Source organism: Pongo abelii, chromosome 13 (genome assembly GCF_028885655.2).
Source record: "Pongo abelii isolate AG06213 chromosome 13, NHGRI_mPonAbe1-v2.0_pri, whole genome shotgun sequence".
NCBI classification, from domain to species: Eukaryota; Metazoa; Chordata; class Mammalia; order Primates; family Hominidae; genus Pongo; species Pongo abelii.
The window spans coordinates 51,416,533-51,442,475 of record NC_071998.2 but is presented as its reverse complement, the minus strand read 5'-3'; the positions used below and the strand labels follow the sequence as shown (position 1 = coordinate 51,442,475).

General features: G+C 38.6%; 1 protein-coding gene across 12 annotated transcripts in view; it reads left to right on the top strand.

The window, feature by feature from the left end:
* Positions 1-25,943, top strand: part of KDM4C (lysine demethylase 4C) — a 412,741-nt gene that overhangs the window by 335,541 nt on the left and 51,257 nt on the right. For 9 of the 12 annotated variants that reach the window (XM_054519941.2, XM_063713994.1, XM_054519940.1 and 6 more), the window contains 2 exons: positions 5,663-5,848; positions 7,380-7,481. In XM_054519941.2, coding sequence (XP_054375916.1) covers positions 5,663-5,848; positions 7,380-7,481 — 288 coding nt within the window. The remainder of the gene's footprint in view (positions 1-5,662; positions 5,849-7,379; positions 7,482-25,943) is intronic. The other 3 variants (XM_024251879.3, XM_063713996.1, XM_063713997.1) reach the window with 1 other exon arrangement.

Below are 25,943 nucleotides of genomic sequence, written 5' to 3'. Positions count from 1 at the left end.
TTCCTTGTGATGTATCTGTTGATCCAAAATGAAACAAAGTATGACTGTGCTGTTGGTGTAGTACTTTGCACAAGTCATTTGTTAATTTGTCTGTGTCTGCACTGCCTTGGCCTTTCCAGTTTTAGAATTCTTTTGTGATTTTTATTTAACATTTTATCAGTGCCAACAGTGACTCATTAGCCTTATTTTGAATACATGTAACCTTATATCTGATCCCTGGCCACCTCTGTCCATTTTTTTTAGCTCTGTCTCTTGGCCTAGCTGAGCTCATCCCACTGGCCTTTCCCTGCTACTTGACTTTTCTTAGCTTTCTCACCTTTTGCAGGGTGAATCTCACCAAACAAAAAGCTATGAGATAAATGGCTTCTGATACCTTATTTATGATAAGGATTTAATTCAACACACTTGGCATTATGAGCCATTTATTTTAATGCTCTGAACTCGGAGTGCATAAGAAATAACTTTTGGGGAAGAGAGACAGAGGACTTATCATGTTATGACCAGTTGCCCAAGTAAACAGGATTTGTTTTGTCATATCACTCATATGTGGGTGAGGCTGCATATTAATTGCTGCCTCTCACAAAACAGCCCAAACCCTGTGGTGTCAGTGCACTGGGGACCTTGCTTTTCAATGTCCTCCATTTCCTTCCCTCCCCAGCCACTCTTTAGCTGACTAGATAACTTGATTTCTCTTTATTAATCTACTCTCTCTTCTCCTTCTGAATCTCACTCTCAAATGGTAGTTGTTCCATTCTGCATTTTATTGTGGCTAGACTATCCTCTTTACTGTAGAACTCAGACTTCCCCCAGTGCTAGCTGGTATTGACACATGAGTGATTGACTTAATGAATACTAATGAGCGGAACATAAATCTTACAGGTAGGGTTAAAAATCAAAGGATTCTATTACAAACCCTGTATTTAAGGACTTGGAGCAAACTGAAGGTTTTAGCCTCAATCCTCTGATTTGCCTGCAGCAATAGTGATGTCCGTTGAGCCAAACATTGTTCCCTGTTTGAGCTGGGAGTGTTAACTTGCTGTGTGATGCTTAGAAAAAGTGTCCTTAGGGGGCAAAAGGAGAAAGAAATTAGCTAATGTCTCATTATCATTAGCCTGTGACTTAATCAGGAAACAATAATTAAAAAGCATTCACACCTGTTTTGGAATTACCTGCCTATTTGTGTAAGAAAAAAGAATCATAAAACTAGCAAAACAACAACAAAAAATATCAGAAATCATATTAACAGGAAAAAGGGGGAAGGAGATGTGCTTTGAACCTCCAGCTCCTTCACAGCTCATCATTTCTTGATGCCCTTTGCCAAGATTCAAGGAAATCTAATGATATACAAAGCCTCATTGCCAGATACTTCATTACTTCCTCAATCCATTAGTAGCCTTAATGGTCTATGCTGCTGGAATAAGTATGGAAATCCAGTCCCCCAGGCAAGTACAGTGCTCTATAAATCACACCTGCCTGAGGATTCTCTCAGCCCTTGACACTGAAGAATAGGTGAAAAAAAATCATTGCACTTCCTTAACTCCCTTGTACTAGAAGCTGTCGGTATGAGTGACACCTTTTCACTTTTTAACCCGGTAACCTCATGGTTCTCAAAGTGTGAGCTGTGGATCAACAGCATCAGTATCACTGGGAACTTGTTAGAAATGCAAATTCAGTGGCCCCACCAAGATGTGCTGGAACCCTGAGGTGGAAGAGAGCCACTTCTGTTCTTGTCATCAGCCTTGCCAGAACTGTCCTGTCAAGGATACCCACTAACAGCTTTTGGCTGGGTGATCAGCTCCCTGGAGTCCAGTGCTCTCTAACCTTCTTTCATTCCCCTCCCTGCAGAACATACACTTTTCTATTTTGAATTTTTTCAATTTTATTTTTTAATTTAATTTTATTTTTTAATTTTTATTTTTTAATATATATTTTTATACAGAAACTCCATTTATCTTGAGGAGTTTGGGGGTTGATTCAAGGTTTTTTCTACTTCCCTCTCTAGCCTTGACTCTCAGATGAGACAGGAGCTCTGCCCTGGCATATTATTTACTTTGATTTTCTAGTAATTCTCATGGCTTTATTCTGAAGGCAAAATCAAGGCCAGGCGTGATGGCTCATGTCTGTAATCTCAACACTTTGGAAGGCCAAAGCAGGCAAATTGCTTGAGCTCAGGATTTTGAAATCCAGCCTGGGCAGCATGGCAAAACCCTGTCTCTAATATAAAATTTACAAAGAATTGTCAGTGTCTCAGTAGGCTAGGGATAGAGAAAACATTAACTAGCCTACCTATCCTACAGTAGTGTTTATCAAATCTCAGTATGCGTAAAGATTTTGTTTTTCCTTGTTTTGAGACAGAGTCTCACTCTGTTACCCAGGCTGGAGTGCAATGCTGTGATTTTGGCTTACTGCAACCTCTGCCTCCTGGGTTCAAGCGATTCTCCTGCCTCAGCCACCCAAGTAGCTGGGATTACAGGTGCTTACCACAACGCCTGGCTAATTTTTGTATTTTTAGTAGAAACGGGGTTTTGCCATGTTGGCCAGGCTGGTCTTGAACACCTGACCTCAGGTGATCCACCTGCCTCAGCCTCCCAAAGTACTGGGATTATAGGCGTGAGCCACCACTCTCAGCCTAAAGATCTTTAGAAACATCATGTTAAAAACATTCTGAGTGGCACTGTTTTTAAGATAATTACCTCATGTTGACCCAGGGTTTCTGCTTCTTTTAATTATGGATTCTTCCTTTTTTTCTTTCTTTTTTTTTTTTTATTTTTTTAATTGTGGATACTTGGTTTGGGGTGGCTCTGAGGCTTTGGGGCTGAGAATTATTCTTACTCCTTTGGTATCCTTTGCCTAAAGAATATTCTTTGCCAAACACTTATTTTGCATTAGTTCTTACCTACTTTGGTTTCTCTGTTGGTTTAGTTCCACCTGTTTCCCATGGTCTAGGAATTCCATACATGTTCTGGTCCTCTGATGGCACTGTCTCTTGTCTGTCATTGCTGTTTTGGCTTCATCCTTTTTCCTATGTAGTTACGTAGGGGTTGGGCCTGGATAGGTGGTAGCAGGGATTTAGTGTACCATCTTGATCCAGTTCGTCTTTGCTTTTCTTAAAGCTTTCTTCCCTCTATTGTCCCCAGGCATGATTCATTAATTGTACCATTCCTGTTCATGTTATTCTAGTGCCAGGTAGCATTTCATTCACTTCTTTCATAGCATGTATTTCGTTGTAACATTCTTAAGTGCACATAGATGTCTTTAACCTACTAGATTCCATTCTGTAGCCCAGGTATCTTTAGGCATCAAATTCCAGAGATTTTTCTGCCAGGGTGGAAAAAAAAACATTTTAGCAACAAGCAAATGAAAATGGGGGTCTGAAATACTATGTTAACTGTCTTACAGGATGCATTCACAACAGCTCCCTTCATAGGTTTTATGGGGTTCTCTGTCTCTGCAAGAACCTGTGTGATGTTTAAGTGTTCTCAGCTCTGAATAAACATCTTGCAAAGCATTGAGTTATAATAGTTTACTGTTAGGTTGACTTTCTAAGGAAACTGTGGTTCTGTCCTTAGAAGTCACCACTTCTGGTCCTCCTGGAATAGGGCAAGTCCCTCCTTAGACTCCAAGGATTGAATCCTCTCTGGGCTTGAGTGTATTCTGTCTTCTTACTCCTTTTTGGTGAGTCTCAGTTTAATGAAGTTAATGGTGATGGAGGTTGGGAGATACCAATGCTTTAATTAGCTAAGTCACAACACCGTCCTACTCTTAAAAGATCTTAAGAAAATAACACATAATTTCACCTTTCATATACCTGTCAATATCTTAACTTATTCAAACACTGACCTCTATGTTGTATAATTAGATTCTTGAAAGATTGAAAATGCCCGGGGCTCCTGATAGGAGTTTTTGCTTTTGTATCTGCCATCACATTTCAAATAATTGGAACTAACAAAAAGATACCAAAATACTAAAAATTACGAAAAATGTAATGAAACTGATAGCATGGATTGTCAAAGAGATACCAAGACAGAATATTAAATAATGCTCTCAGGCAGATTATGATGTCTTTTTAGTTTTAAGGTTCTGTGTATTTGTGTGTGTATATATGTGTGTATGATTTTTTAATCAGTTAAGCCACATCCTCAACCTCCACTTAAAAATGCTTAATTGTACATTGAATCTAGATGTATAAGGAAATCACATAAGTACTTAATGTATAGGGTCCTTATGGGGACTAGTGAGAAGTAACACTTAGACCATGAAGGGACTTTTACAAACTTGGCTCTTCCACCTCATGGTTTTCCCTTTTTTTTTTTTGGAGTGACTTGGAGATAAAGAGAAACTTTTAATTATATGAAGGATATTAAGTACGGTGGTGGTGACATGAGATTCATGTTGTAAAAAATCACTCTGGCAACTTTGGGGAAGACAAGTGGAGATAGAATGAAATAAAGGATGGAGATACACATTGGGAATCCATTACGATGCTGGGCAAGACACCATGGGCGGAGGCAGTGGCAGTTGGTATAGATGGTAGGGAGAGATCAGTGTAAGATTAAGGGACAGAATCTAAAAGATTAAGCCACTGATCAGATGTGAGGACATGAAGAGTTAGAAGTTAAATGCACATTGATTCTTGCAAGTCTCTGATAAAATATTAGTCTTCAAAAGGGCTTGAGTTTAAGTACCTTTATTGTCCCAGGAAAGAAAATCTACCTATAAAAGAAGAGCACCAACATTTGATCAGATTTCAGACCTTTTTTACTCTTCAGAATGAAAATTTGGGCTTTTGATCATTGTTTCTTCTGCTTTCCAGACCTAACCCTATGTTTTTCCACAACCATTTTTTCCTAACCCTCAAGTATTAGTTCACAACTTACATTTAGTGAAGCTGTTTTTCTCTATCTCTCATAACAAATGTACTGATAATGTTTAGGGCTAAGTGTATGCAATTTAATTTTCGAATTGTGGTAATCATTATTGCTGTTTTTTATTTTCATCTTCTCTTCCCCAGGCATCATCAGCTATAGATATTCAACCAAATTATGCCCTTTGGGGTGATTTTCAATTTTCTCACTTTGGGAGGCATATTTTTTTTGTCATTCATGAAGGGTTCAGATTTGGATTATTAAACGCTAGTTTCCACATTGGACCATTTAACACTTTACATTTCCTTGTCTTTGGAAAACTTAACTTGCCCCTATGCTGTTTGGGTGTTTTTGAAGACCACATGTAATTTAGGAAAGAATGACCTGTCCTGCAAACCCATATTCTACTTCTTGATGCACAGAAAGACCTGCCATACAGGAGGGTAAAACAGAAGTAGTTTCAACATTCATGGGTTATTTATAGGAGTACCTCTGGGGTCTTTTCCCGAGCTCTGTGCCTGCAGGAGTATGTGTGAAAGTGTTTGGCTTTCCTTGCTACAAGAAATAGTTAAACATATGTCTGGCAGTCTGTGACCATAGCAGTGTGTTTCCTTTGAAGAAAGTAGATTACATTGCCACAGATGCTGTGACCACTGGGGCCCCTGGAGGGGTCAGGACTTGTTGATGTAATCAGTTTTTTTTTTTTTTTTTCTTCTCTGGTAACTATTCTGTAAATTGTGGGAACTGACTGGGTTACAGAATGTGAATTGATGTTCTTCTCTGTTTTAACCTTCCAGAAATGCATCTTCTGCAGACACCGGGTTAAGAGGGTCTCTGGAGCCTGCATCCAGTGTTCCTACGGTCGCTGCCCGGCCTCCTTCCATGTCACTTGTGCCCATGCTGCTGGGGTACTGATGGAGCCTGATGATTGGCCTTATGTGGTGAACATTACATGCTTTCGACATAAGGTCAACCCCAATGTGGTAAGATGTGCCCTCCCTTCCTCAGTGCTAAGACCGCGTCTGGATTTTCTCCTGTTTTAGACTACCTCCCAGACATAATGCGCTTTATTCTGTAATATTACTCATTGTTGACATGTCTAGACCGTGAGTTCCTTGAGGGCAGGGATTGCACACTATTATTTACTGGTATTTGCCTAGGACCTGCCAAGTGTCTGGTGCACACTAGACACAATAAATCTGTCTGAGTTGAATGAGTGAATGAACAGATGAATGCAGAAAACTCTTCATGCCTGTTCTGGTGTTGGATCTGTACACAGGGCTGCTGAGTTTGGTTGTACACATTGTGCACTGCACATATCCAGGATGAGAGTGAAACCATTTCTGCGAGGTGATCACCACCTGAGATTATGTAGTGAACAGTCTATGAAACTGTACACTGTGGTCTTGGGCTGTTATTTTATCTCTTTTAGAAGAAACGAAGAGCAGCAACACAGTAAAGGAAGAGGTAGGATGGCCAGGAGCTTTTGGGACTTTGCTGCCTAAGATGGCATATGCGAGGGACAGCCTGGGGCCCTGGAAGGAGTGAGGATAATCTCATAGAAAAAAATAGAAAAGTAGAGGAGAAATATAGAGAACAATTTTTTTGAGCTTATTTCTGGGAAAAGTGTTTGCAACCAAATAATATGAATTTAGCCATATTTCCGTTGACCTGTCCTTGGCGAATGAAATCTTTCTTCTGTTTTAAATGCTTAGAAATATTATGACAGTGTAGAGATAGTTGATATGTCTTTGTTAGTTTTCCAGTTCACCATGATTGTTTTTGGCTACCAAATAGGAGGCTAAAGCATTGTCTAGATGCTCAGCTCTGCTAACTTGCCGCACTTTGTTTTCCCTGAGAGACTTGGCCACAGGCTATTAGCAGCCTAACATGCTTGTCCTATGTCCCTAATAACCTCTTGTGAGCAGCCTGCCAAGTCGTCAGCATTGGCTTGTGGAGTCAAACACAGCAAATCTCCCAGCTCTTTGTAATGCTTTCAGCAATTTCCATTGACGTCTTGAGAGATATTTGATGTTTGTGGGCTGGGGCTCTGTGCAGATGTGAGTGAATGCGCAAATGTACAAAATGATGTCACCAACTGTCACATCTATTTTATTTGTCTTATTTTTTCATTGTTTCAGGTTCCAAGTTGCATATTCATTCATGCCCTTTCCATAGTTTCTTGAGTTGATGTCCTTTTGCTAAGAATAGTATTATGTATCCAGTAGAAAATACATTTTAGCAACTTTTAAAAATATATAGTAATAACACCTTACATGACTGTGGTGCCTTGCCCTTTACAGTGTGCAGTCAATAGGATTACCTCATTAGAGGATGTATATGAATGCATTTTGAGATGTGAACAAGGTCATGACCTCTGAAGTCAGAGTAGTTAGTGTTCACACTTAGATTCTGCCAGTAACAGATTGTGCAACCCTGTGCAAGTTCTTATTTCTGAGCCTCAGCTTCCTCATCTATAAAACATGGTATCCCACCTCACCATGTTGTTTTCAGTTCACAGCACAGAGTAAGCACTCAAAAAATGAAAGTTGTATTGCTACTACTACTTCTACTGCTGCTGCTGCTGGTGCTACAATCTTATGTGAACTGGGCCACGTGAGTAGTGTTTTTCCTGTTTCGAGGATAAGAAACCTAAGTTCAGAGAGGTTTAATTCCTTGCCCAAATAGATGCAGATAATGAGTGGCAGGTGCTGGAATGTAAATGCCTTTTTAGCTCGTACTCTATTATTTGGTGAATTCCAAACCCCAAACCTCAAATGGTGCTAGAGGTGTTCATCTGAAGCTTTGCTTGGGATCATACATTAGCGTTTTAATATTCCATAGCCCTGTGGTTACTGATGATTATATTGAAGTTGCTATTAAAGAGATCCAGGTGTTTAATCAGGACCTCATTCCTCTTAACTCTCATGTATGGTTCAGTCAGGTTTAGGTTACTAATGTGTTTCCTAAATGATGATGAAAAAGAAAATAGATGACTTTGAGGTGATTTAGAAACTACCATCTCCTACAGATCCACTTTCAGCTTGGTATACTTTGTAAAGACTGGGGAAAACATCATATAATTTACAACATCACGTGAGGCAGCTTTTCCTAATGAGGGAAAAATTTTAGTGTTCTTAAATTGCCTTTGCTACGTTTTCTAGGGGGAAGCACTGTTAGCACTGTACTTTCCAAGTATCTTTCTAGTAGCTGTTACTTATCCATTCTTCTTCCATTCAACTCCAAGTGCGGATTCCTCCCCAAAGTGTTTGGGAACTAACCAGAAGGAATTTATAGAATCTGGCAACTTTGGTTAAGAACATTGTGATTTGCCCCTATTGCTTTAAATGTTCTTTCCTTATCAAGCATAGAAAAGTTCAGATTCAATCAAATATTTCTCTTTGTGTAAACTGTCAATGCTAAGAGATATGCTTCTTAGAGCAGAAACTAGTTTGTCTGTGTTCTCAACCATGCATTGATTATTTGAAAGTAATGGGCAATTGCCATATCATAGCAGTGAAAACTATAAAATAAAGTTCAGGCTAACTTGGCAGCCTGGCCCAGTTGTTTTACAGAATAGTGGAGGATGCCTGTATGATTGAGGTGAAATGAAGTATAAACCTACTGTTGCTTCAATAGAATCTCCATTTTTACTCACTTCAGGGTTTTTGATTCCCTTTTTTTTTATTTCTCCCAGTTATTTGCTATAAAGCATCCAAAAGGACCATTTTAAGGAAAATTCAACTATTCCATTAGTGTCATAAATTATTATTTTTTTAATTAATATATTTTTAAAGTAGTTCTCATTCTGTTCCACAGGCTGGTCTCAAACTCTTGAGCTCAAGAGATCCTTTAGCCTCAGCCTCCCAAAGTGCCGGAATTATAGGTGTGATCCACTGTGCCCAGCTAATTATTTTAAATATATGAGCTTATTCATTGTTTATTGAGCTTTGGATGTAAAATTATTTTGAATAATTGTATAAAATACATTATTCCATCAAGCAGTAAGCAGAGTTTATAATTTGAATAGGCAGTGCTTGAAAAAAATAGGGTAAAAATTCTTAAAGATGGGAAAAAGTGTGTCACAGGAAGTACACAGCTGATCCCTGTTATTTCAACCTAAATTTTTAGCATGTGTTTGCCAGCGTTTTTGTCGAACACCTTGGTTGAATGTCACTGCTGTGTTTCAGATGTAAGGTCTCCTTCATGTGTGCACATGAGTGTGTGCTCATCTGTCGGTGTGTGTAGTCATGCTGTCCGCTTCACCACCCTTTGCCATGATTTATTATAACCTAGTTTCTGGCTGTATTTCCAAAGGTTTCACTTGGATATATTCCTAACCCAGTTATCTGAATGTTGCACAGATGTTTGTAAGGAAAAGACAACACAATAAATAGTAGTTATGAAACTGGAAGCCTTGGACATGTATTTTTTCTTCAAAGCAAATAGTCAGCTACCTATACACTATATACTTCTGCAAAATATAGCACCACAGGGCCATCTCACGCTTGAGTAAACTAGACAGATGTCCTGTGGAAGGGATGCCTGAATAACAGAGATGAGAAAATGGCATGCAATGTTTTTTCCTGGAAAGTTACTTAGTAAACTTTCATATTAGTTTAGAATAATCTGCATATTTAGTATAGCAGCACCAGAATCAATTGCACTTTGTTAATTCACTGCAATGAACATGGCCTCTTTATACATCTTATATGAGGTACATAGTGTTTTTTCTTAATATTCTTTCCTCTAGAAAAGTATGACATTTAAGTAGTATTCATAGCTTTAGAAACCTTAGAAGTCGTGGCTGTTAACATGGAGACAGATACCTATTTAAAAAAGAGGAAGAACATTTATAGAGAAAACACTGTATTGGTTAATTTATGTGATTTTGTGTATTTTTCCTTAAGTATTATTGTAGCTAGGTCGTAAGCACAGGAAGTATTTATTGTTGTTGTTGTTGTTGTCTTTTTATTTCTATCAACTAGCATTTGGCTATCCATAGGAGCAGCTTGGTATAAATTTGTTAAAATAATTATCCGATGCTAGGGAGTGGGATTAGTGGAGAAGAGCGAGAACTAGTATTTATTGAGCATCTTTTATGTCAAGTGTGTAGGTGTTTCACATATGCATCTTATTCAGAGCAGTGTTTTTTGTATGCATAATGGAAAGCAGGGTGGGTAGGGTGGTTTCTGTTTTGGCACCTCCCGTTCTAGAAACTTGTCTAGGATCTTGTTATTCCACCATCTGGCCCTCTTCCATGTGTCTTCTAACACTCATCTCAGTAATACAACTGAGTCCTTGCTCAGCACTTACTGAATGCTTTTTTGTTTTTTATTTTTTTGGGACAGGGTCTTACTCTGTTGCCCAGGCTGGAGTGCAGTGGCATGATCTCGACTCACTGCAACCTCTGCTTCCTGGGCTCAAGTGATCCTTCCACCTTTGCCTCCCAAGCAGCTGGGACTACAGGTGTGCACCCCCATGTCCTGCTAATTTTTGTATTATTTGTAGAGACTGGGTTTTACCATGTTGCCCAGGCTGGTCTCGAACTTTTGGACTCAAGCGATCCAACCGCCTTGGCCTCCCAAAGTGCTGGGATTACAGGCATGAGCCAGCGCGCCCAGCCTGAATGCTTTTTCCAGCCTCTGGGTCTTTAGGCCAGCTCCCAGGCCAGTTTTATTGCAACTCCTTCCTGTCCTCATGAGGCAGGGGCTTAGGACAGGAGAGGACACCACAATACACAGAATCTGGTGAAGGGCTCAAAGGAAGGGCTCAAAGCAAGGGCTCTGTGGGTTAACCTATGACTATATAACTAATCTTGGGGTGATGATGGAGTGGGCTACCTCTCATTGCTAACAACAGTGAAACATTCTAGGCTTCAACAATGTGGAAAGATGGATGTTTGAGGCTCCCAAATTCTATACCCTAGAATAGTAGTTCTTATCCTGTATTGTATTGTATAGCATATTATGCTTTTAGTGTCTGTTATTGAGAAAATACTTAATGAAAAAAATAAGAATCAGTACACTTTTTTGTGAATTTATTAATTATAAAAGGGCAGGCAGTATTTCAGGTTGATTATGGATTGACAGGGAGAGACTCCAAAACACTCACTCCCACTGTAACATTCTCTTTTAATTAGCCAAGGATGCAGAATTGTAGCAGAAGTGGATTTGGTAAATAGGGTAGAAGTGAATGCAGCCTATCATAACAAAACTTCCCCCTGGGTCCTATTTCCCTAATGGGCATATGCAGTTGTATGTGTGTAGGCTGTTGCCAGATGTGAAACTAAAGATATATTTTTGCTGTACCACAGGATTTTATACTTGGGTCTCATTCAGGAAAACTGATTATCCATGCCTCTCATTTTAATAAAATTTTTATAAACATGAAGATGCCCTAGTTCTTAAACTGAAATCAAGGTCAACAATACTATATAGTCAACTAGGGGAAGAAAGTAGTTCTGTTCCCAGGTGGGTACCTGAACAATATCTCTCTTCAACTTTCTAGAATTTTTAGAAAGCCTGTTTTCCTCCAGAGCCTACCCCTGATTCTGGTTTATACATTTCAATCCAATTCGTTCCAACAGGATTTTTATTTGGAAGGCCAGAATTACATTTCACCATATACGCATTTCACTATATTGTGCCCCTTGGATGTAAGATGGGTGGTCAGATGATTGTGTTTTTGTAATTAAGCAGCATTCAGCTAATTTATATCAGTGGGTAGGACTTTGCTTAGCTATACTTTATGTTACTTGACTCTTTTAAACATCATCATGGTTTGTAGCCTTTTATGAGCCCATTGCGTACCAGTTGACCAAAATTTTCTTCTTGATGTTCTTGCTCCCCTTGGACCTTTTGGAGCCTCTTCTAGGTGACTGCTTTATTTCTAATTTTAAACCACTTTTAAATGGTTTGGCTGTGTCCCCACCCAAAATCTCATCTTGAATTATAACCCCCATGTGTCAAGGGCAGTCCAGGTAGAGGTAATTGGATCATGGTGGCAGTTTGTCTCACAAGATCTGATGGCTTTATAAAGGGCTTTCCCCTTCACGCAGCACTCATTCTCTCTCCTGCTGTCCTGTGAGGAGGTGCCTTCTGCCTGAGGCCTCCCCAGCCATGTGGAACTATGAGGCAATTAAACCTCTTTCCTTTATAAATTACCTAGTCTCGGGCGGTTCTTTATAGCAGCATGAGAATGGACTAATCCACACTTCCAGACATCTTTGAAACTATCTTTGTTTTTTTCTCAGTGGGAAATGCCAAAGTTATCTTAGTTTCTATTGTACCAAACTGGGAATCAGTGATTCATCAAAGAGCCCTGGTTCTTTTTTATGGGAGCTCTACTAGAGACCAAATTTGCCATGAAAGGTGCACATTACCATGTTTTGTTTCATTTGAATGCTGGCTAATTTAGTACCAGAGCCACTTTAGTGACAGAGCAGATAAATAGTATTTTTTTTCAAATGGTTCGGGGTTCATGTTGATATATCCAATTCTCCTGGCTTTAATAAATTTATTTTTATATTTTCTAACTTGAGGGCTAATTAATGCAATTTCTCCTTTCTTAAGTGATGCCTAAAGATTTGGACCTGTTTTTCTAAAATTCTCTTAACTCTTCCTGGGTTTGTATGGTTTAGTGGGTGGGAATGAGATATGGGTTGGGCCTACCACCCTCTCATCCTCTGTGTGCTTGGATCCAGAGCCTGATTACGGTGCACATACTCTTCCACAGGGGGCCTCTGCTTTTCAGGTCTCTTTCTTTAAGAGCAAAGTTTACAGTTCCTTTGAAGACAGTTTCCCACATTTGAAAATATTTTAAACCTATTGAAGAAGGGATGAAAGTGGGGTAGAAATCTCAGAAACTGACTTCATCCCAAGATTTTTAAACCGACCTGAAACCAAGGAAAATACAGCCACTTTTCTAAGACTTGCAGTATTGGAGAGAAACTGATAACTAATATGGCAACTATACTGTTTGCTTTCCCTTTCTTATCCCAGCACTTGTTTGGCCAGATCATCAAAAATATGGCTTAGCACAAAAATTAGTTATGGAGAACTTTAGACTGCCTTAAAACTGTTCAGTTCAATATATGTAGGGACCATGAAGCATCCTGGAAGTAAATGTAACTTTTTTTCTTTAAACTTCTCCGTCCTACTTCATTCCTGCTGACCAGACTTCATTCACACAAGTGTGTCAAGCAAACATTTTTTTTTTTTTTTGATGAGACAGTGGTGGGAAACATTTATTTAATACAATGTGATAAGCTGCGTTCTAAAGGCTTTTCAGATATTAACTTATTTAATCTTCAATATCCCATTCATGGTAGGTATAGGTTGAGCATCCAAATCCACAATGCTCCAAAATCTGAAACTTTTTGAGTACCAACATGACACACAAAGGAAATGCTCATTTAAGCATTTCAGAATTCACAATTTAAGATTTGGGAAACTAAGTCAGTAAGTATAATGCAGACACTCTAAAATTCAAAAAATTCTGAAATAATTCTGCTCTCAAGCATTTTGGATGAGAGCTGTGCAACCTGTACTATTATTATCTTTTAATTTTTTTTTTTAACAGATGAGGAAACGGAAACAGAGTGAGTTTACGTTTATATAACTTGCTGTAAATTATACAGGTAGTAGGTGGAAGAGCCAGGATACAAAGCCAGGCAATCTGACTCAGAGTCTAGGGTGTTCTAAGCACAGGGAATAGTGTGTGCACAAACTTCCTCAAAGGCCTGGTATATCTGAGGAGGGCTGAAGAGTTCAGTGTTACTGGGTCTAAGACATGTCAGGTTTACGGGGGAGTCAGGATGGAGTGGTGAGTGCGAAGATGAAGCTGGTGAAGTAGATTGGGTAATCAGAGTGTGAGGACTGTCTTTCATAAAAAGTGAAACCCCCTTTTTATATGTCCCTGAATTAAAATTTAAAAAATCTTCTCTCATCTTCAAGTTAGGGAAATGTTCTTAGCTAAACAAGGATCTGTTTTTAGGGACGAGGTGAGGGACAGGAAGGATTATCCTTTCTAGAGGAGATGGGTCATGGTGAGGAGAAGATTGTTTTGGGGAGGCTTCAGGGGAGCAAGACCCACAGGTACTCAGTTCACCCCTTGGTGGGGTGCAAACATGTTACCCAATAGCTGTCTCTCACATGCACCCACACGCACAAAGTGGGTCGTGCTGAAACCAGGCAGGAGAGGCTATTATTTATCTTGTTTCAAGAGTTCCTCAAAGTAGGGAAGATTAAAAAGAAAAAAGAGTTTCTCATTTAGGCATTACTCTTGAGACTTTCCTTCATCCATGTTCCCCGGGGGATTCCTTGAACTCCTTTGCCACTGCTTCAGGCAAATTTAGGGGAGTTCTGCTTTATTCTACAGTGGATGGTCCCATGCGAGGTTTATGTGTGAGGCAGTATTAGGAAGCTCAGTCTTGAGGCCAAGTAGGAGTGGATTAGAGAGTAGAAGGGATTGATTAGAGACAGGGAGCTGATGCTCCAGAGAGGGTGAGAAGAAACAGAGACCTGGATTTCCACCATGGCCATGTCCCAGGATGAGGAGAAGGGTCTTGATTATGAGGACACTTTGGAGGTGGAATTATAGGCCTTGGTAAATCAGATGTAGTAGGGAATGGAGAGAGAAGACCCCAAGGGACAACCAGTTAATTTAGAACTGATTATGAGGAAGAATTTTGCCTAATATCACTTTCAGTGTGCCCATCTAATGCCAGTGAGCTTGCCCTGGCCACCACAGGGCTGATACATCAAATGTAGCTATGGGTTGAATCTATCCTTTCAATTTCCTTTTTATTTTCCCTCACTTCGTCTGGAGCTCACTTCCATGGCTTGATACTGTCTTCCTTTAGTTTCTGCTTTCTCCTTTTCATAAAGTGAACCAGAATTTAGCTAACACTTATCTCACAGTGATCTGAATGGTGTCATTTCCACAAATCCTCATAGTGTCTCTAAGATCCTGGGTGTCTTTATGTTTTGCTGATGACAGAATTGTTTTTCCTTTAACAATTTGGATATTGCAAACTAAAATTCTGTTTAACAAAGTTTGTTTTGACCAGCTATACTCTTTTTTTTCCTCAGACTTCTACATAATCATCTTGTTTTTGTATATGATTTGTTTCTTCTACATAAGCTTTTTAACAAATGGCCTGCTGAATTTGCAGTGTTATTATTGACAAAGAGAGATTTCTGACGAAAGCAAAGGGATGGAGTAATGAGAATTCTTAGCAAGGATTTAAAAAAATACTACAGCGATTCAAACCTGAATCTGATCAGTATTCCTAAATCTAACACACATTTTTTAAAAGAAATCCCTCACCTTTCTATCAATAGAAGGGTTTTGTTGAGCTCTCTCTCCACTTATCCCAGATGATGGAAAGTGAAGGTTAGATTTGCCTGGAAGGAGGAATATTTAGCACAGACCTTTTAGAATATTTACATTCAGAACCTATCTTTCTCTTATTCACATTATCAGGTAAAGCCAGAGAAGATAAAATTTTTCTTAATTTTGCTAGGAAATTTAAATATATCCCATTAAACATTTTTGAACCCTATTCAGAACCCCCTAATTTGTTTTCCCACTGCTGATCTTTAGCCATTTCCATAGGAAGGGCTGGGTCAGTGAGCATCATGCTTCTCTCCCTGTGCTTTCCATTGATAGAGCAAGGGCTTAAGGAGAGCCGCTGCAAACCCCCATGCTCACAACAGCCTCAGTGTACTCTACGAAAGAAGGCAAGAGAGTTTAAGGTGATTTTGGAAAGATTACTCTAAAAATGGTTGAACTCTAGGATATTCTTCGTGCTAATGAAAAATAATTTCTTGAGCATTTGATGAGCTCCTATTATGTTGATCAATCGTCAAAGTCTGGGAAATGAGCTTCAGAGGACTGGTACTTCTCAGAATTCTGGATTCATGAAGACTTGTGCTGGAGAGCATCAGGAGTTGCCAGCATCTAGGAGTGTGGTGTATTCAAAACAATCTTGACTCCAGGCAGTCCTGCATTCAGGTTCCTGCTCTGCTTCTTTACTGCTTGCCACTTAGAACTGTGCTGAAGTCCTGTTGAGAGACTTACCCATATCTTAAAGCCCTGATAAATACTGCTGTGAGGCCAAATGGTACATCCCAGGATGAACATATGAAATTGCTGTTTTATAGGTTAAAACTGGTTTAATACCAGCAATTTCATATTATTTGATATAAAACATATTCAGAGGAGAGGGGCTGCTACCATACTATTCCTTATTCTGTTTTCTGGGGAGAGATCCTTTAGGCCTGGTTCATGGTAGTTAACATCTTGTAGTTTGGGAAGCACCTGTAAAATCTCTCTGCAGCTATACTACTTGGCTTTATTCTGGAAAGAGCTGACATTGTGCCTGTCAGCTAGGAATTCATGTTCCTGAGTCTAGTCACCCTCAGGGACAAAAACACAAAATTTTATCTGTTCTGATATGTATATGGGTACATTGAGAAATTAATAACAATTGATAACGTTTTAAACTTAATTAGAATGAAGGGAATTAGCACCTATTTAGTTATGAATAATCACAGCAATGTATTCGCATTTTCATTAGTAAAACTTAATAGCTTTCATCTCTCTCAAAATACAGTTTTAGTTCTGTGTGGAATAATGTGGTTTCAGGAAAAATATTTACCTGAATTTTTTATTCTGTCCTTATGAAACTGCAAATTGACCCTGATTTTTAAAAAATTCAAGACAAAGGCATTTTGGTGTAGGTGTTTGGTTTTTATCACAAAAGCAGACCCATCAGAATGGGTGGGTCAGAAATATTTACATGGGACACTTGATACTTGACAACTTCAAGGGCCAACTTACTGAGGAAAATCAACTCTTCCAATCCAAGGACCACCTATTTGGTTATTTTTTTTTTTCATAGATAAGGTGTATTTTCATGTAAAATGCTTGCTTGCTTTTGCACAGAATTAATATTTCTTGGTTCCCAGGAAATTTTAAGCTTTTCAGCAGTTTGTACTTTTTAAAAAAAATAAGGCATGCAGAATCGTCTGATAGCTTAAGAAAATTAAGTAGTGACACTAATCTCATATTTTAATATTGGTATTAGAGTCAAGCATCATAGATACAGTAGAAAAATATAAATGGAATGTGTCAACAGACACACAACAGCAAAGGGTGTTTGACATTCCAGCATCTTGTAATGCGTAAGAGGTAGGATATTCAATTCCTTCATGTAGAAAACAGTAATTAGATGCCATAGCCATAATGAAATCCTTAGATACTGACAAAATGTAATGAAAGTATATTTTTAAGACTATTAACTGCAAGCAATAGAAAAGGCAATTAAATGAAATAACTTCCAATATTTCTAACTAAAAGGGCTACTCTCCAAGTCTTGATTGTATGTCCACTTTCAACAAATATGATACACAAAACTCTGGATTAGCTCAAAAGTCCTCATGAAGCCTCTTGGCAGGAAGCCAGTGATTCCAGAGGAATGCCTTATCTTCTTTGTCATGTCCTTCCATGGAATATTGGAGCATCCTGGGCTCTGCACATTTCTCACATACAAGTCAATACCTCTTTTCTTTCCAGGGAAAACGGGTAGTTTCTTGACCATTGCCAGTCAGAAGTTGGCATCTTTTCATCTTGAAGTGTCACATGTCCTTTCTTGTCTTCTCATCCTACACTGGTATAGTGGGTCAGTGAAATTATAATGTCTGAAGAAACGTAAGAAATTCCTGTTTCTTCTGGAATGATATTCTGAAATGTCATTTTGGCTCTCTCAGCCATTACTGGGAAGACCTGGCACTCGCACGCTTTTGCTTGGAGCAGGAGGCAGGGAGAAGTGAAACTTTCTTCTTTGCAAGCATCAGATACCTTAATGAGTTATTTTCCATTTTGTTTGTCCCTCCTTGAGTGGGCCTTTTAGTTAAGTTTGTTCACCTTTCCCCATACATTTCTCAGGAAGTAGAAGAAAATACAAAATTTGGAAATCCTTAAATTCAACAACTTTTAATTATACCTTAAAATGTCATGTTTATTACATATTTGGAGAACAGAGCAGTGTCCTTACTGTATCTGAGAAAGTAACTTTAATTGAGGTTATGTGGACCACCTAAGGTTATATGGACCTTAGGTGATCAAGAACAGGAGGGCTGCAGGCAGGAAACTAGGAAGGATGCAGTTACCATTAGAGCACCCCAGTTCTTTCCCATCCTGCCCCCATGTGAACCGCATAACATACCTCTCTTTCATGCACAGTGCTGGGTACATGGGTCCACTCAATTAACACTAGACAATCTGACAGATGGATTTAGTTTGCTGATTAATACTGGACTTTAAACAGTTTGTGGATTTATCCCTTTTGAGTAACATTGGCAAGATAGGCAGAATCTGCACTCCTGCTGTGGATGTGATGGACATTGGAAAGCTTTTGGCTGACTTCCCTTTCACTGTACCTTTAGTTGCTTCTCCTGAAGTCCAGAGAAACCTAGGAAGTTTGTGTTTTCTCTTTCTCTGTCATTCTTTCCTCATGTAAGCAGTGTGTCTTTATAGGCACAATTACCTCTTCCTCTCTAATTTTGTCTCCTGCTCAAAATGACCACCCATCTTTATTGGGGACAGTGTATCAATGTAGATAAGAGTTACAAAAGTATAATAATAACTAACATTTGTATAGTGTCTTTTATAGTTACACGTAGTACATTATCTCATTTGATGTTCATAGAAAACTTGTGTGTGGTACATATTATGATTATACCCATGTGACAGATTATGAAATTGAATTTCAGAGAGGTTCAACAGTCTTCAAAAGTTATAGAACATTCAGGTTGTCAGAATCAGAGCACATGGCATTTCATTTGGATTGTGCTGTTTTAGTAGTCATTTTTCTGGTTTGAGACTATGACTTGGATTTGTTTACATGGTATTATGATTTACCTGGACTTCCTTCTTGGTGGTACAGAAAATCTGTTAAACTATTTAATTAATCTGTTTTGCTTTGGGTTACCTTGTTCAATAACAAAATATTTGCATCTGTTTTAGTGTGTTTAACCCATTCACCAACTGTAATTGAGAGTCAGAAATCGTTATAGGTAGGAGTTACCATTGAGTGATACCCTGTGTCGCTTGCTTCTCTCATTTCAAAGTGTCCCATCAGATGTCATTTAAAGGAAATATTATCTTATTGTTGAGTAAATGCTTTCCTTCTCATTTTATTCTCTCCAAATTGTAATTCCTCCAACTTTGTTATTTTATTTTCAACATTGCTTTGAGTATTTTAGGTTCTTCACATTTTTGTATAAATTTTAGAATCATCTTGTTAATTTCTACACACACACACACACACACACACACACACACTGCTGTTAATGATTGAGATTGTGGGAATATATTGCTCTTCCTAAATTATATTGTTGGCACCCAAGAAGCCTGAAGAACTCCTGAAATAAAAAAGCCCAAGGCAGAACTTCTAGGGCCTAGCATCTGGGTACTCACTGATTCTCTAGCAACAGTAATGAAATCGGTTGTGACTGTAGGCGAAGCTCATGCCAGGTTTTAGCTTAGCAGTGGCCCACTACCAGCTCCACCAGTCTAACTAATGTGAACTCTCATCTCTGCTCTTTATGAATTAAGTTGCTTACTAGTTAGAATACGTAGCAAGCAGGTGGTGTGTTCCTGTTGAGAGGTTTACACATTAACACAGTGAGGCAAAGATTCTGCTATATCTAAAGATGGTTCTCTCTTCCCAGTTCTCTTCACTTACCAAACAGGGCCACTACCTCTGAGGTGAGCTCATGATTCAGATGGAAAAAAATTAGTTTTTTCTCAGCATCTAATGCAGCCTGTTGTTTGTGCTCCTACAGACATTAAAGTGAATAAGACCTTAAATCTGCTGGGAAACTGCTTACCACCATTTCCCACTGTATTATATGTTTGTAATTAAAAACCCATGAGAAATAAAAGTACACGTGAACATACAGACATGTGGAAAATTAAATACTTGTGACGTTTTGATGAGTCATATGTGTATTTGTGCTGTAAGAACAAGTATTTCTTCACGAAGCCCCAGGGATTTAGGTTTTTCTGGGCAGAGGATTTTTACCTGGCTCTTGTAATTTACAAAGAAAGCTTTCACTATGACAAGGCAAGTTTAGATGAGTGGTTCCTGCTGCATACCTTTGGTAAAAGAAGAACAGTTTGTATTGATTTATTTATTGCAATCCTTGTAGAAATTTTTATCAGATGGATACTTTGAAAAAATACAATAATAATATTTCACAGGTTATTAGTTCATAGAAATTAAGGATAAATAACAAAGTTGAGTTGGTGAAAGGGTCATCGCATACACATGGAAACGTGCTCTTTGGCCTGTACATCGGCTAAGTTACTTAGTTTGATTTCTTCACCTGTTCAGCCTTGCTGGCGCTGTGGGTTTCTACGTACATTATTGCATTTGGATTTACACCCTTTATTAACATCATATGTAGATAGAGAACCCAGTTGGGGATTTTCCCAAGATGACATGTCCGCCCGTGACTCATCCTGCTAGATGTTGGGTGACCCTCCTTCCAGATGTAAACACAGGTCAGCCTTGCCAGGTCTGATAAGAGACTACCTATACGGCCAAAGCAAAGAATCTTCCCTTATTCTACCTCACAAAAGCCCTTCCCCCTGTGCTCTTGACCTAGAGATTAACTGTTCTCTCTCTGGTCTCTGTCAAAAACTCAGTGGGGAGAAATGATATTTAAGAATGCAGTGCATATGTCCACTTGAGTATTTAAGTTAGATTCCTGTGTCAGGTTAGGCCACCAAAAAATTACCTATTTTAGCTTCCATAACTTAACCCTTCATAAGGTGCCTTCATTGAGTTTCATTTTATTACTGTGTCTTTTTAGTGACGTATATACAAACACCATTATATAAATAGCATTGTTGCCATTTTCCTAAGTCTACTGTTAAAAGATTGGCTACTGCGTCATTAAATATTCCAGGTGATAAAATCTTTTTAATAATTATGAAGAAAAATTTGTGTCTTAGAAAATGGGAAAAAATACTATTTTCTTTCATTAATTCTAGCACAAATTTAACAGTTCTGTCAATCTTGAGCATAGGCAGAGATTGCATTAACAGTTTTTGTAACTCTGTCTACAATGGAAATCATATTACCGTTTTAACAGAAATTTAAAAAATATTATTTATGCTCATCAACAACTTTGTAATCAGGATATTAATAGTTGTTAGACCTACCTTTGGATATTAGTATTTAATGCATTATTTTAGAAGCATATTTATTTTTCCTTCCCAGTCAGGGAACCAAAAAGGAAAAAGAAAAAAAAAAGAAAGAAAAACAAGTTTATTTTTCTAATATAATTATTTGTTTGTAATCTTCTGTGTTTATTTTATGCATTTGAAAACATAGTTCTGAGTAGGGCTTCACAAAGTAGCCAGAGAGGTCCCTGGCACATATTTCAGCAGCCTTCCTGGGGTGGTGCATGTGTACTTCCTGGCAGCCTCCGGCCTGGTTCAGATGTTTACCTGCATTTTCTTTTCTGGAGGGCCTCTTCCTTCCCTGATCTGAGCTCTCTTAATACCTTGCATTATGATCAGCCATGTCTGTCTCTCTTACTAGTATGTGAGCTATTTGAGAGAAGGGACTCTCTCATTATTTTATTTTTATTCTTAGCACCTAGGAATGTGCCTTATTTGTAGTGAGCCATTAGTAATTTCTTATTTAAATGCCACTTTTTTTTAACCCCATCCCATTCTAGTATTGCTCTTCCTCGTGGCATTGATTGACAGCTTGTTCTTGGCATTTTGGCTCAGAGTTCACTGCTGTAGAATGCTCATCAGGCAAGGAATGATGAATTTTTTTTTCATTGGATTTTCTCAATGCTAACTTTAAATTTTTTAAAGTCAGGCTTTTGGATGTTGTGCCTTTGATGAAGCAGTCCAGGTATTAGGAACATACTTTCCTCCTTCTTCAGGTTGTAATCATTGGTAGTTAGCTGTCTTTTGTTTGAAATTTGGCTATTTATTTCAACATTGGTAGCCTTAGGAAAGCTAGAGAGTTTTCTTATAAGGGCCTGTATAATTTCCAAGTTCACACTTGATTGAAGGCAGCATGGTATCAGTGGAGAGAAAACTCTTCTACATTTAAACAATTGGATATTATTATTAGTGCTGTCCCTTAGAGGTGGCTTAGGATGATGGAAAGGACAGGTATAGTAATGAATTCCAAAAAGACCTCATTAGTTTTTTTCTTAATACAGCCCCAAACCTGAGAATGAAATTATTTATTTGATTGAAACAACATGTCTTTGGAATCAGTGGTGATTATTAAAAACAAAGTAAAAGTGCAATTTTTTTCTTATATCACATTTGCCTTAAATATGAGATGTAGGTAAGTCAGATGAAATTTTATGACCAAATTTTTATCATTTCACTTTACAAAGTGTTCATTCTCTCAAGTCTTTCTTACATCATATTTACTGAACTGAAGAATAAATGTTGGAGATGATGTTTTCTTCCTAACTCACTTGGTCAGCTGTTCTTTGTTTTTGTTTTTAGAATATCAGTTGAATAGTTCTGACTATACATGGGCTGGCTGATATTTAAGGAATTTTTAAAAATTGGAAGGACTCTTAGTTTTTTACATGTAGTATTTCAGGAATTATTAAATATATAATCCATGAAAAATACAGAGAAACACATAAAGAAGTACTAAATAAATCCCATTACCCAGAGTTGTACATTACTAACATTTTAGTATATATTTTCTCAGTGTTCCTTTTTTCTAGGCATACATATCTGCATGAGTGACACATCATCACAAGATTTAGCGGTTTAAACCAGTGATAACTATTTAGCTCATGATTCTGTAGGTCATCAATTTAGGCTAGGCTTGGCTGAGGGGTTCTTCTGGTCTAAGCTATGCTGCCTCATGCATCTGTGGTCAGCTGCAGAATAGCTTGTCTGATCTTGGCTGGGTTCTCTCACAGGTTTATGGCCTGTGGGCAATGTGATCTCTCATCTCCAACAGGGTAACTTGGGCTTGTTCACACAGCAGAGTCCGAGGTTCTTAGAGAGAAAGAGAAGTATTCAAGCCCTCTTGAACAAAAGACTACGAATCTATGTACCATTACTTCTGCTATATTCTTTTGGCCAGTGCAAGCTAAGCCACAGTCTAGCCCAGATTCAAAGGGTGGGAAATAAACTTCAGTCCCTGATAGGGAGAACTACAAAGTCATATGCACAGGATGTGAAAACGGGGAGGAGTGAAGATTTTTGGGCAATTTGGAAATTTACCACAGTGTACATGTGTGTATACATATGTGTACGTAGATGAAAAGTGAGAGCATATACATTCTGCATTTCTATCACCAGACATGCTCCAAATCCAAGTTACTAATCCAACCCTGTGGGTATATTGGGGAAAGTAAATAAATCTTACGTGGGAAGTGCCTCAACAAGTATCTAGAACAATACCTTCCATTCAATCAATGGAAGGCTTAAAAAAAAAAAAAAAAGGAAATGTAATTTCTTTAGACCACTGCTTGAATTCTGTTGGTGTTACTTCCTGGTTGGCTTTGTTTCCTCGCTCATGTTTTTCTATGTTTACTTCCTGGTTTTATTTCTTCACTCATTTTTTCCCATGCTTATTTTCTGGTTGGTTTTATTTCCTTTTCTTTCCATGTTTATTCTTTTGGTTGATGGTCTGGAGCACCTATGTTGTATTAGTCTGTTTTCGCATTGCTATAAAGAACTACCTGAGGCTGGGTAATTTATAAAGAGAAGAGGTTTAATTGACTTATGGTTCTGCAGGCTGTACAGGAAGCATGGATGGGGAGGCCTCAGAAAACCTACAGTCATGGCAGAAGGCAAAGGGGAAGCAGCTCATCTTATATGGTCTGAGCAGAAGGAAGAGATAGCAGTGGGAGATGACACACACACACACACACACACACACACTCTCTCTCTCTCTCTCTCTCTCTCACACACACACACACACACACACTCTCTCTCTCTCTCTCTCTCTCTCTCTCTCTCTCTCTCTCTCAAACAGCCAGATCCCGTGAGAACTCTATCACAAGACAGCACTAGGGAGATGGTGCTAAACCATTAGAAACCACCCCCATGATCCAGTCATCTCCCACCAGGCCCCACCTCCAATATTGGGGATTCCAATTCAACATGAGCTTTGGGTGGGGACACAGAGCCAAACCATATCACACGTCATGGGAGAGCACTGCTCTAGACTACTTCTAAACTGTTCTGAGATCTTGGAAAAGTCACTTGACTTTGCCAAGAGTGTCAGTAGATGTTACATCATCTATTTATTCAAAATAAAAACTACCTCACAAAATTATTGGGAGAATTTAATTACCTCATGTATATGGACATATGCTGGAAACTCTAGATGTGTTATTGTTCCTAGGAATTATTTATGCTTTTATGGAATGTCTATAACGTTTTTTTACTTAACATTTTGGTCGTATCCCCAGCATCTCTAACTGGCCCTACCATTTTTTAAAATGACATGTATATTTTTTTAAGCCACTGTTGGTTCATTTCTGCTTAGTTCATATTAAAGAAAATTCAAGTTTTACAGCCTTAGCTTACACACTAATCTTCAGAACACCATAGCCATTTCTTTAATCTGATGGATGCCCTCGCATGATGCCTGTCTTCTCTGATCAGAAATGACATTCTTAACATCAATGGATTCTTAGACTTTTCTGACAGGAAATACTTTTGAGGATATATAATCAGTTATGGGGTATGCTTGTCAATACATTTTTCCTGCAAAAATAAATCAGAAATCCTATCAAAATAGCATTATGAAAGAATCCATTTCCCTTAGTACTCCTCATGAAATGGTCATGCCTGAAGTTTCTGAGAATTTTTATTTAGATGAAGGTTGTGTATTTAATTTATATACTGGCCATTTTTCTAAGCAGCCAATCTGCATAAATTTCATATCCTAAGCAGGAAGAAAATGGTCGTGATCTGGAGCCAGCCTCTTCCTTATAAAGCCTGCATCACCTTCCTTTTCCCTTGGCTAGCCTCTTCTACTTTCCAGACCCTGTGAATTTCACCATAAACCTTCTATATTCCCTTCCGCTACCCACATACATGCACACCTAGCCAAAGAAAGAGAAACCAAAGAAACAGAACCTGTAGAGATGAATAGGGATATCACTCTACGGTGCCCCTTTGCTTCTCTTTGCCCTTTTCTGGACAGGAGCAGATAGAATTCATTCCTCTTCCATTTTGAAAATTTGTCTATGCCTATTCACTCACCCACTCATTTATCCATCCATTCATTCATTCACTGTTCATCTGTCAGGAACAGTGTTACAGACACCGTGCTGGGTTCTGTGGATAAAAAGACAAGCTCTGGCACTGATTCTTAGAGTTTACCCTGTCATTAAAGGGATGGTAACTGAAAGAGTCATGTGGCCAGGGTCTTAAGAGAGTTGTTAACAAAGGCTTTGGGAGCCCTGGGGATGGACAGGAGACCACGTTATGCCTTCCTTCCTGGGGACAATAGCCATGTGCCTGAATTTGACAAGAGTAGAGTCGGAGGCTACTGGAGCGGGTAAGGTGAAGAGTGGGTGCCTGGATTGTTTTCCTGGCAGTGATTTGGGGCTGGACTGATCCTTGTCAGTGTGAAGTCAGGGTGCTGCCCACTCATCCATGCCAATGACTCAGATACCGTAAGAAAGTGGTTGATTCACCTGAGCTGAAGGTCTCAGTATGTTATTCATTTCCTAGATGAAGCCAGTTAGGATTTGCTGAGAGTCTGCTCCCAATGAGGCTAGGCATCCTTTGTGCTTCATCCTGTTTTATAGCACACCTTTGATTTAGGTATAATTTCTTCCACAGATGACCAAACTGAGGCTAACAAGGGTTATGTAACACCCCCAAGATCACACAGCTAGTAAGAGTAATCAGCTTATAATGCAAATCCCAACACATTGTCCCCTTTGAGGGCAAACAATTTTTATTAAACTTCCAATTTTAACAAAATATACAGTAAATAACTAATATCATAAATAAAATACAATGCTTGTAATTCTGACAATG